The sequence below is a fragment of the Patagioenas fasciata genome, chromosome 20 (genome assembly GCF_037038585.1).
Source record: "Patagioenas fasciata isolate bPatFas1 chromosome 20, bPatFas1.hap1, whole genome shotgun sequence".
Classification (NCBI taxonomy): Eukaryota; Metazoa; Chordata; class Aves; order Columbiformes; family Columbidae; genus Patagioenas; species Patagioenas fasciata.
Window position 1 is genome coordinate 1,976,835 of NC_092539.1, and position 12,225 is coordinate 1,989,059.

At 50.1% G+C, this 12,225-nt stretch overlaps 1 protein-coding gene across 14 annotated transcripts in view; it reads right to left on the reverse strand.

Moving 5' to 3' along the window:
- ZNF618 (zinc finger protein 618) overlaps positions 1–12,225 on the reverse strand; it is a 169,623-nt gene continuing 157,398 nt past the window's right edge. For all 14 annotated transcript variants that reach the window (XM_065853786.2, XM_065853787.2, XM_065853784.2 and 11 more), the window contains 2 exons: positions 9,601–9,702; positions 1–8,507 (listed from right to left, as the gene is read on the reverse strand). In XM_065853786.2, coding sequence (XP_065709858.1) covers positions 6,994–8,507; positions 9,601–9,702 — 1,616 coding nt within the window. In that variant the 3' untranslated portion in view covers positions 1–6,993. The remainder of the gene's footprint in view (positions 8,508–9,600; positions 9,703–12,225) is intronic.

Below are 12,225 nucleotides of genomic sequence, written 5' to 3' on the forward strand. Positions count from 1 at the left end.
CAGGTTTTGTTTTGTTTATTAACACAGCAAGTGTGACATTAGATAACCTTTTAAATACAGTACATGGTTCAGCGCGGGGCCAGCTGCCCGCACTTTTCCCCGTTATGAAGACAAAGCCAGCGGTGGCGGTTTATAAAAATATTGTGTTGCTACAAAAGTATAAATTAATGCTACCGGTATTAAGAAATATTAAACACATAAAACTTATAAGGATTAAGAAAAATATTCATTAATACCTGTAGAAAACTCTGGCCTAAAAAAGATATTTTTTGTATATTTTTTGTATATTTTTTTTTTGTATTTTTTAAGATGACATGAGATTCTTGCACTCGCAGGTAGAGACACACGCAGGTGCATCTGTGGTATTGCCTAGAACATCTGCATCTACAGAAAGGAAGGAAACGCACACGAGTCACCGAGGGGAGGGGGGGAGCAGGGAGAGGAGAACGTTAATTGTTTGCTTGATGAAACACCAAGAATTCAGCTCCCAACGGGAGGTTTGGAAAAACGAACATAGGAACGAGGAACAGCTTCTCTTTTCAGACTGGCTGCAAACCAGGATTTCCCGACGGTTCGGTCTGTCGGCAGCACACGTTCGGCTGCGGCGCGGACCGGAGCCCCGCGTCCGGACGCTGCGTTCCTCCTGGACCGACAGCCTTGGCTAGTCACCTGTCACCAACGGTTCAGTTCATCCGCTATCAGTTTTCCTTTTAAATAACTACAAAAACAATAAAATTAAAGTCCCAATGAGTTCAAAGGGACTGTGGAAAACAGCTTCTAAGGCTGCTGCACCTTCCAGAATACACAGCCATTGCAGAGACCGCCACAAGAACCCCCCGAAGACTGAAAACAAGCGCTGATGAGGCTGGGAGTGTCTTTTTAAGGAACTTTGGTTGTAAAAAGCAAGGGTTTGACATGCCTGTTCTCACCAGCTCACTGCCGGACACCCTCTCGTTAAGGCCGCGCTGCTCACCCGGTACCGGACACGCTGACCACTGCCAGGGCCGCGCCAGCGATGGGAAGGGGGAGAATCCTTCAGTCAGTGGTCGCTGTTGTGCACCCATGAGCCATTTCTGTGACCCATTTCAGGAGCTATTCTAAAAAGTTCAAACTCAGCTGCCTACAGGTCATTAACCCTAGAGGGTCTACACTGTTGTCTACTGTGAGCAAAACTCTTCCGTCAAGCTATAAAACAAAGGAGTAGTAAAAAACCCAACTAACCAGCCAAACAGAAACCAAAATTAAACAGAAATCCCTCAAACATTCAATATATAAAATTAAATTTCAGGGCAATACACTCTCATTGGTTCACCATTTCTGGCCTAGCATAAGCACACTATCCCACAGGACTAACGAGGCATTGGACTCGGAGCTGTGCTTGGCTTTACCTCTCTGGATCTTCATTACTGCTCGTTTTGCTCAGTAATGTGTTCAGAGGCCCCCGGGAGGTGACAGCCCGAGGCGTGGGGACAGGCCCGCGCTGGGAAAAGGGAGTTCTTATTGCTACGGGGCGACATCGTCAAAGTACCTGACACAGGACCTGGAGTCTCAGCCAGTGTTCCGGGGTATTCCCAACAGATCCAAGATCACGGTAGCGCAGAAAATGCACAGCAGAAGCAGCAAAACATTGAATACTCTCCCCCACCCTGATTCGCCCACCTTGGCAGTGTAAGGGCTGACAAGACATTTGCTCCCCAACTGGTGTTTTCTCCTCTGCCCCTTCTGCCCGTCAGCCACCTCCCTCCTTTCTGAAACCTGGTTCATGTATGTACTGGAGTGCTGGGAGGGGTTTGGTGCCGGTGGCGAGGAGGATGCAGAGGAAGATGATCTGTGAACCCTCCTGGACCCATGGGGCAGGACGGGACTCGACACGTGGGGATCATCGCTCAGCCGCCTTTCTCTTGGCAAGGCCCAAAGCAGCCTGTGCCCTAAGGACTGTGCTCCATGGAGCTGTGCGGCCTGGGCTCAAAAAACACTCCCCTAACAGACTCCTCCCAGGTGAATGGATTTCTCCCCCCTGTAAAGGTTTCCCAAAATCTGCCTTTAGTGTCTTTTTGTTCATTTTCATCCCATTACTTGTAATTATTCCATAGGCAACAACTCGTCCCCTCCTGCGTGTGCTCCCTCTGAATGCCCACGGGAGCTCCTCTCCTTCAGCCAGAGAGATGCAATTAGAGATCGGTCCTTCCTCAGCACAAAGCAGCGCTCCCAGCCTTTGAGTAACTTTTTGGCTGCCTTTTTATTGTCTTTTGATTCACCATAACTCGGTGCTGCCTGGGAATCCACACGGCGTTCTCCAAGCGGCACCGAGCCTCAGTCACCCTGCTCCTGTGCCACACGTCGCCCTGACACGGCCACTGCGGGATCCGGAAGGTGGAAATGCTCCCTCAGACCAGGCGAGGCGGAGGGGACTCACCCACCAAGGTGAACATACATCACTTCTTCTCACGCTAAACCTTCCCTGTTATTGCAAGCAGTCGGTGAAAACCCAACCAGCCAACCTGAGACATCTCAATGCTGTATTAACTCAGATACCGCAATTTAGAGCTCAAGCAACTTTCAGAAGTGTCTCCCCTCTACTTTCAGTGATTCCCAAGTTTTGAGAGTATCTGCCACAACTTCATTTGCAAAATTCACGGAAGGGTCACGACTCCCTGAGCTGCTTCTGGACGCTCTCTGATCAGCGGGAGAACACCCAGCAAGCGCAGTTAAACCAGTGCAGGTGGTTCATGCTTAAACCAATCTCAGTTAAACTGGTTTAACCAGCAATTAACAGACAAATTAGACAAAACCTGAGCCCACAGTCGGCTTTAACAGCAAGTTCTCCAGATTGCACTACTTCAAACACAACCAATTCAGTTTTCTTAGAACAGACACAGAGCTTTAACAAGTTTACTTCCATCCGAAACCAACTCAGGCGCAAGATACCGAGCCCCTCTTGCAAGCCAGATCACAACTGCTATCAGCTGCTAGAGACACGGCGAGAAGAGACAGACAGGGGACAAATCTGGGCCCCGTGTTCTCCACTGACACTCTGGCTGCCAAACTCACTCAGAAACAACCTTCTGCTTCAAAGAGCTCTGCCTTTGTATCCCACCGTCTCAGTTTTCTAGTAACAAGGATCTTCAGACAGGACTGGAAGGGCCCTTCATTTCTACGGTTCGTCTTCTGTTGGTGCTTGCTCCCCACCTGAAGATCATAACCCCCAAAGCAAACTGCGAAGTCAGCAGGGTCGGCAGAAACAAAAGGAATGCCTGGAGGACACATACACCATTTTTTATCCCAACACATTTCTCCAGCACAAGTAAAGACAACAAGCAGAAGGCAAATTCCCAACGTGACCTACCAGAGGATGATACCAAAGGGAGCCGAACCTCATGGCAGCCCTGGCCAAACCAGCGGACCCTCTTCCCCTCTGGCCGTCCACCACCAGTGCTGCTCCACACCACCAAGGCAATCACACAACAGAATCACAGAAGAGCGTGGGTTGGACTAACCTGGTAAATTAAAAGCTTCCAAAATTCAGACCTTGGTAAAGTATCCATGATCCCTAGAACGCAAATCCAAGTCTTGAAGAGGGAAGGAGAAACAGGAGCAAAAGCATTTAGGGTAAATACGTGTGCTCCAGACGTGCTTCTCTCCTTTCAAAGCAGCATTAAGTTCACCACGCAGAAGTCGGGCAGTGAGCAGACACAGCAGGAACAGCTCTGAGCAGAACGCCCTGTAACCACGTCTAAGACTCAGGAAAAGCTGTGGCTCCTTCCACAGACTTGCAAAGGGGGCTGGCCAACTTTCCAGTCTTCTCGACGACTTTCCAGATCGTGCCATTTTAGGGCTTGGGGATTTACTTTGCTTTTTCAGCTGCTAAGCTGAGTTTTTAAGTCTTTGGGAGAATCTCATCTACCAGACAATGCTGCATCTATGTTTGCTTAACATCCATCATTAGTGCAACTACAACCACAGTTGCCTTGCAGGGGCAGGTACTCGGATGGCAGACAGGGCCAGTCAGTCTACTTGGCTGTCCCAGCAAGAAAACCACAACCAAAGCCACACTGCAGACAGGGTCAGGGGAGACGGGCTGGGATTTGGGGTGGCTGTGTCCTCCCCATTCGCATGACCTGGCTGTGTAACCAGGTCCAGCTCACTGCTGTGCACAGTTTGGCATCAAATGGCTGCACAAATGACCGCAATTCTACCGCATTCTCAATTCCAGGGCTTTGAACCTGCGCTAACTCTGCTTTATCCCACCCTTAATGCCTTGCAGAGAGACAACACAACAAGCCCGAGTTAGCAAATCTCACAGAAGTTACCAGCCTGTCCCTTAGCACAGGAGCGTTAGGGTTTGGAGCTTTCTTTTCAAAGGAGTGCGAGGGTTCTTCACGTCTGCCTGAGCATCGGAGAACCCGTGAGTGTCTCCCGAGGTCCCAGGTAAACCAAGCGAAAAGAGGTAATGTGCCATCAGGAGAAAAAACTACAAACCCTGTCCCCGTTCTGCCCATCAGCTGAGCTGCACGGTGCACGCTCTGCAGCCTCAAATGTTAATTTTGCTTTGGATTCACGGATGCCAAGTTTTGTCTCCGCAGGATACCTTGTGCTTTTCAGTGGGAACAGCAGCACAGCACAAACGCTCTGTTATCGGCACACATCTCACTTGGGTTTTCTGTTTGTAGTTTGAGACTTAGTTACTGGTTGTTATTGATTTCTCCTGCACTAGAAGGGGAAACAGATGGGCCCAACTAGTAGCCAGGCAAGCAGCGTTTGTATGGGAGAAAATAAAATCAGGAAGAAGAAAAGCTGGCCCTACAACCAACACCTCCATCTGCCAAAGCCACTGCCAGAGAAATAAGATGCCCAAGTGCCTCTGCCTTGGCCGCTCAAATTCCAGTGCCCCTGCAGCTGCCAGTGGGGTTGCAGACCGTGTCTACATGCAAAACTGACATATAGGAGACAACTGGTTTTGCCCTGATGCCAGTAACGGTGCCGAGAGGTCAACACAAGCGCTAGACCAAAGCTAGTAGGTCGTCTCCAGGCTGAAAAGGGTGCAAAGAGCCACCCTCAGTAAGCTTGACCTGGAGAAGGTCACCAGCACACAAACTGTGCCCCTGGCTGAGCCCATGGTGGTGAAGCTGTCAGGTAGAGCCTGGCAGGTTCAAGGCATCTGCACACAAAGCCTGAGAGATTAGATTTGCCATTTCTCACATCTTGGGACCTGCAACTTCTACTACAACCAGAGATGAGCAGGTGGGATCTTGGTTTAACGCCTGGTCAAGAGCAGCACTTAGAAGAGGCTCCCGGTCTCACCACCGCATCACCAGCTACCAGCAAACACCCAGCGCTGCCGAAGGGCTCCAGCCTGCTCGGAGCCGAGCGAGTCCGTCCTCCCGAACCCCCGCGCTGCTGCGGCGCTGGGACTGCAGCTCTGGAGCACACTACTGCAAGCAGGACAGACCACTGCAAAAATAAGAATCTGCTTCAATTTGCCTCCAGAATACAAGTCCCGGTGATGAAAAACGAACAGTGTGGCACCAGCAGTTGGGAATTGTCTGAACCTGCCAGCCTGCAGAGACCCCGTCCGGCAGCCCCTGAGCTGTGCCGATGGGCACCGGACACAGCAGAGCCCTGGCCGGGGGGACAGCAGAGTGCCTGAGGTGTTCCTGGGTTACGATGATCTCTAATTGCATTTGGGGTGAGCCAGTAAGTGTGAACGCTCAAGGGCCCGTGGCCTTCCTAGCCAGAACGACTCGGCAACGTAACAAGTAGTGTAATGCACTGTAGGTATTAAAAAGACATTCGTGCTACTAGAGGAACCATTCGAAATAAAATGGGAAGATATTCTTTGCACTCAATCAGGAGCACTTACATTCAGAAGGATTTTTGAGCCCATGCACTTCTTTAAGCTTCCTTCAAACCCCAGTTTGACAAAACTGATCTTTGTTCCCCTGAAAAATCATACACCTTGGTTTGTCCTTGGCCTTGGGAGGGTTGTTCTGAGTGCGTGCACTGAGAAACCTTCTTGCAGCAGCTTTAGGTACGAGGGTTCTCAATGGCAGCTGGCAGAGCTTGCTGGTGGCCCAGAGACACCTGTGCTGTCACCACTCGCTTCATTCGCCTGGTTTTTAGCTTTTCCATAAAAGCAACTGCTGTGGTTCCCATAAGGATATTATTAAATTGTAAATGGGCTACTCCAGAACAAGTTTGGGAAGCCCTGATGGGCAAAATTCACAGAGAAGCTGATCAACACTGGGAATTGAGAAAAGAAGTTATGCTGGATAAAATAAATCCAAGAAACGTTAACAGACGTTTTCTGCCATGAACCGTTCCTCTGAGTTTTAAATAAAACTTTGCATCACTAGTTAACATGGTGAACTCAGAACTGGGAGTGGAGACAGCAGTGTAACTTTTGTTTTTTGGAAAAAAAGTATAATAAAAAGTTAAAAATGAAATTTAAAAACCCCTTTAAAGTCTCCCTTCCTGATTTCTAAAGATAACGGTGTGTTCATAAAACACAGCTGCCCTGACAACATGCAGACAAACGCCCTCAAGGTGTACAGCTCTTCAGAGGAGCAAAGGCCAGTGCAGAACTGGTCTGTTCACTGTAGTCTGATTATCCATGGGAAGATGGCCCAGGGGACAGGAGGAAAGGTGGGGTGGAGGAGAAACAAAAGAAACTTCAAGTCACTTTAGATCTCAGCTGCCTGAAGACTTTAGAACATCAGCCTCCCATTGGTCTGCCCACTTGAAAACATTAGAAAGTCTGTCAAGTCCACACACTATCTATGGAAAGGAGCACGTTCTGGCAGAGGGCCGTCTCTCTCACGTGCTCAGCTTTCCTTTCAAACTTAATTTTATATATATTTATATTTTTATATATATATAAAAAAGCACTTGGTTTCCAGGGGCATTCATAATGAGGTCCACAGTGTTTAGAACTTAAAATTCTTTTTCTTTGTTTGGAACAGTGTTTTAAAGTTTTGTTTTAATTAAAAGACAGTCTTAAAGCATGTTGGACTTCAAAAACATGAGTTTGTTCATGTCTTCTGGACTGAGTAGTCGTCTCCTTTTGATTAAGAGAGCCTGCTCACACATATTTACACATTCGCTTCTGGCACCAACAGCAGGCACTGCTAAGAGCCAAAAGGCTAGCTTGGCTAGTTTTGTATGCTTTTGGGTAACACACGACCAGTACTGAAACAGGTCAGGGGTGGCCTGGAAGAGAGGTTCTTGCAAATAATCATAGACTTCATTTTTCCCGAACCAATCTTCTTCCTGAGCTGCTGTGGCTTCCCCTGCTGCCCGAGGCTTCTTGGTTGAAGGTTCAAATTCTGTTTCTTCTGCCCAGGACTCTTTCACCTCGTTGATCAGCTCACAGACCTTGCCGATGATCTCTTCGTGCTGGTACGGCGGGACGGGCCGCAGCTTCTGCTGAGGGTCTAAGATCATGGCTACCTTGTGTGCCGAATGAACTTTGAAGTTCTCCTTCAGCGCCTCCAAGAAGAGGTGGCAGAGTTTGCTGACCACGCCAGCATCGTTAGCTTTGGAAGTGAACAGTTTCTCCAGTTTGACGTAGGTGGGCAAGACCAGCTGCAAGGTGGGCCGGCTCTCGTTGCTCAACTCAATCACCGCCTGCTTGACCGGCGCCAAGATGGCCGCCAGGTTGCTGAGCAGGTGTTTGTTCAGGTTTTGGATGAGGTTCATCTTCTTGGCCCTGCTGTAGAACTCGCAGATCTGCTCGTAGCGCTCGTGGACGAGCAGCAGGGAGTCGGTGACCGAGTTCCAGCAGGGCGGAGGAGAGGTCTCTTCCAGGGAGCCAAAGGTCTCCTTCGAGAGGCCCGTGGATCCCGCCAGATCTTCACAGACATTCAGGAGCTCGATCACGTCGTGCATGTTGCGAGCCTGTAGTGTTCGCTTGTTCAGCACACTCTGCACTACCGAGTTCAAGGCACAGGCCGAACAACGCAAGCACATGCCTGCCTTGGAGAACGCAGAGGAGTTGACTTTGCAGTCTGTCACGTACACCGTCCTGATCTCCGACATCACAAACTCCGACAGCACGTTCTGTACCCAGTGGTGGATAAAATCACCATTATCGCGAATGTCTACGCCCTTAATTCCCAGGACGTAACTCTTGATGTGGTTGCCTTCCACCTGGTAAGCTGTCAAGATGTAGCAAGAATCGGGGCCGATGCTCTGCGAGTGGCAAGTGACACCGATGCCAAGGCAAGCGTTGCTGCCCAGGGCGCAGGTGACTTTCACCTTCACTTGGTTGTACATCCGAGGCAAATGCTTCAGAGCCAGTGTGTTGAAGTTGCCAAGGATTTCGGTGACAGAGAAGGCACCGTAGCGAGCTCCGCTATCGACCAGGGTCTGCGCTAGCTTGATGAACTCCTTCCCGCTCACCACGCTCAGAGCCCCGAGGTCAGTGCACATCACCCTCAGGAGCCTCTCGGCAATGTTCTGCCGCTCCTTCTCCGGGATCGCGCTGTTCCCTACCGAACCGCTCGTGGACGCTGCAGTGAAATACAAGGAGGGAGAGAAAGCACCATGTGAGCATCGCTCCTCCGCGACAGGAGAGAGGAGGAAGTCGCAAAACAGTTCCCAGAGAGACCCAAAGAGGTGGAACATGCCCAGCTCATGGAAGAGACATCTCCAACCCTGGATTTCTTCTCCCAGGGGTTTCTGGACAGAGGAACCTCCAGGAACAGGCCTTGCTCTTGCTTAGAGCAGCAAGGAGCTTATCTGCAGGCCGTCCCTGGTGTGGGGACTGAGACCAAGCACACACTGGCTACTCTCAATCTGGTGCCCTCACCAATGACACCTCTGTGGTGTTCACTGCCCAGACCAGGTTATAACCATGAGTGTTGTTCGCTATCCATGTCTACAGGCTGGTGGTCACAGCTTAGCCCAGCTGGAAAGCTGGACTTCTGTTTTTGTGATTTGAGCCTCTTCTTTGAAGAGTGTTATTCTGAGTTACTTCCTCCATCATCTCAAATAATGCTGAGGCCCAAGTTTCTGTTTCTTCCCCTGAACTCCACCATTCCTACTTCTTGTGGCTGACTTTGGGCAGGGTGAATGGCATTTTTAGTGATATCAGAACGCAACAGCACCACATTTTTGTATCACCTTTCCCCCAAGGCTGCTCAGCTCACATGTTTTGCAACTGGTTTCCCACCAGGCTGTATTTTACCTTTTCCCGTGGTGAACTACAAGCCCGCAGGACGAGCTGGGGCTGAAGCCAGCACAGCAAGCGACAGGCTGCGCCTGCGTCACACCACAGCGACGGGATCGATGTTTGACCCAGGCCAGGAGATCTGACCCTGGATCACAAGTTAACTTTTCCCAGGAGCTCCCAAATGCATCTTCCTTACAAACCTTTCCTCCCCCCTCCCCAGGGCTCCCAGTACTTCTTGCCCACGAGCACTCCTGTAATGGGAATGTGTGCTCTGCTGTACAGGATGGTACACGAATTACAGATGAAATCAAGTGCAGCCAGGCAAGGACAAGGTCCCTGTGCGAAGCCCATCACTGCTGCACCCTCTGTGACAGTCACTTGTTCAAAGCAGGGAGGTAACCCCGGACGGAAGAGCAAACACCGCTACGTACTGTTGTTGGCGTTATTTCTTTGGAGCTGTGGTTTCCACTTTTCTTCAACGACGGCCAGAGGTGATCGGGGCTGGCTGGAGGCAATGTTGTTCTCGTTGTCAGCTGTGGGGCAAGAGACAGGGAGGTGTTAGAAGCACAAGATAATCATGCTTAAGGCACAAAGAAGGAGAAACAGCACCCACCATTTACTTAGGGTTCCCTTAAATAAGGTGACACCAACCTGCTTCATTCTCTGTAGCTTTTAAGCAGTTTTCAGTGAGATGTGAGATGGCACAGTACTGCCAGAAACCTGCAAAACTGTGGACTTGCAGCTTATCACCTCCCAAAATGGGGCTGAAATGACAGTGGCTCTCTCTGTGCTTCGGTGACACTGATGCCATTCACACACGCTGAGAAATGCCTCCCAATGCACTGAAGCTGCACACCTGGAGGAACAGATGTTCCTTGTGCAGCCTGACTTGTGCGATTTGCTTCTTTTCAAAAGGAAAGCAGGTGTAACAAGCGTTTATCCTTCTTTTGCCTTACAGCCTCTTTCTGCACCACAGGTGGCTTCCCTTTGCTTTACTGCTAAGTACTTTGTTTTTCAAGCTATGCTCAACTCCTCTGTATTTGAGAACTTTATTACAATCTTCATATGTCGTTTCCTCCCACTGTAGACAGGGCCAATCTCCTCTCGGGCTGCTCACTGCTGCCTCACATTGGAAACAGAACGAAAAGAAACCAAATTTCTGGAATGTGATCAAAGATTGTTCCTCCCTATGGCTGCAAAGATACCAACTGCTCTGCAGCTGTCTGTGCTCATGCTCCCATTTCTGTATGTGTAACCGAGCTAAATACTTTGCCTGCCAATCAGATGGGGTCTTTCAAGGAAATGTAATAAAGACTGGGAAATTCTGTATTGTATCCATGTTCTTTCCCATCCTGTGCCCCAAGAACTTCCCCCCAACCTCTAGAGGAAATTTGCTTCACAATGAAATTGTGCTCTGCAACAGGCTGTGAAGCGACAGTAAGTGCACAATGAAGAGAGCTGGAAGAGGAAGGAGAAAGATGGAGAGAAAGATGACCAAGCTGAACAGAAGGATGGAAATTAAAAACAAAGAAGACAAAACAGGTCCTTTACTCATCACAGCTGGACTCATCTCGCCTAATTTTGGATACCGTTAGACATGCCTCTCTTCAAAGTGGCCCCTTGGGGCTCCTTTTACACTCAGTGGTGCAAAACGGGCTCAAGTGTGCGATTCCTTCACCCAGGCAGAACTAAATGCCTCTTGCAGTGTAAGATCCATCATGTTCTGAACTCACCTGGAGTCAATGACTTCTCCACTGATTTTAAAGGGATTCCAAGCTGACCAGCTCAGGCGGCATTATCTACAGCCTAGGCACACCAGCATGCAGTGAAAGGAATGCTGCCCCAGCGATCCAGACAGCGAGCACGAACTAGAGAAATGTCTTACTACAGCACACACAGGTCGATGTGGTGCTGGGCAGAACAAACAGAAGGTAAAGCTGCTCTTCTCTGTGTACAGCAATGACCTGGGAGACAAGGGAGACCCCCGAGGATCTAGAGACAAACAATGATGTGATCAAATTTCAGTGCCCTCTTGCATATGAGCAAGTCCTCTTGAATTTGAGGAGCTCAACTGCTGGGGCATTCACAAACTTGGCTGATGATGCACAGATCATACAGTTATTATTAGGTCAGGGCACAGTACAGGCTGGATCAACACCTGAGAGCAATCCGGGCTATGACAGAACCAAGGCAGACGCTGGGAGCGTCTCAAGGATGTATAAGTTGGGGAATGACCTATTAGAGAGCAGTGTAGGGGAAAGGGACCAGGGAGTCCTGGGGACAGCAGGGTGACCATGAGCCAGCACTGGGCCCTTGTGGCCAGGAAGCCAATGGTACCTGGGGTGGGTTAGAAGGGGGTGGTCAGTAGGTCAGAGAGGTTCTCCTGCCCCTCTGCTCTGCCCTGGGGAGACCACACCTGGAATATTGTGTGCAGTTGTGGCCCCTCAGCTCCAGAAGGACAGGGAACTGCTGGAGAGAGTCCAGCGCAGCCACCAAGATGCTGAAGGGAGTGGAGCATCTCCCGTGTGAGGAAAGGCTGAGGGAGCTGGGGCTCTGGAGCTGGAGAAGAGGAGACTGAGGGGGGACTCATTCCTGGGGATCAATATGGAAAGGGGGAGTGTCAGGAGGATGGAGCCAGGTTCTTCTCAGTGACAACCAGTGACAGGACAAGGGGCAATGGGTGCAAACTGGAACACAGGAGGTTCCACTTAAATTTGAAAATAAACTTCTTCCTGGTGAGGGTAACAGAACACTGGCCCAGGCTGCCCAGGGAGGCTGTGGAGTCTCCTTCTCTGCAGACATTCAAACCCGCCTGGACCCCTTCCTGTGGAACCTCAGCTGGGTGTTCCTGCTCCATGGGGGGATTGCACTGGATGAGTTTTCCAGGTCCCTTCCAATCCTTGACATTCTTGGATTCTGTATGTGCTCAGTGAATTGAATCCCTGGTCCTGGCTGGTACCTGGGGACCGCAGCCACAGGTCGGTGTGTGCAGGTGTGGAAGAGCCGTGAGGAGCAGGGGGTGCTCCAGTGGTGCCACTGACTGGATCCAACACGCC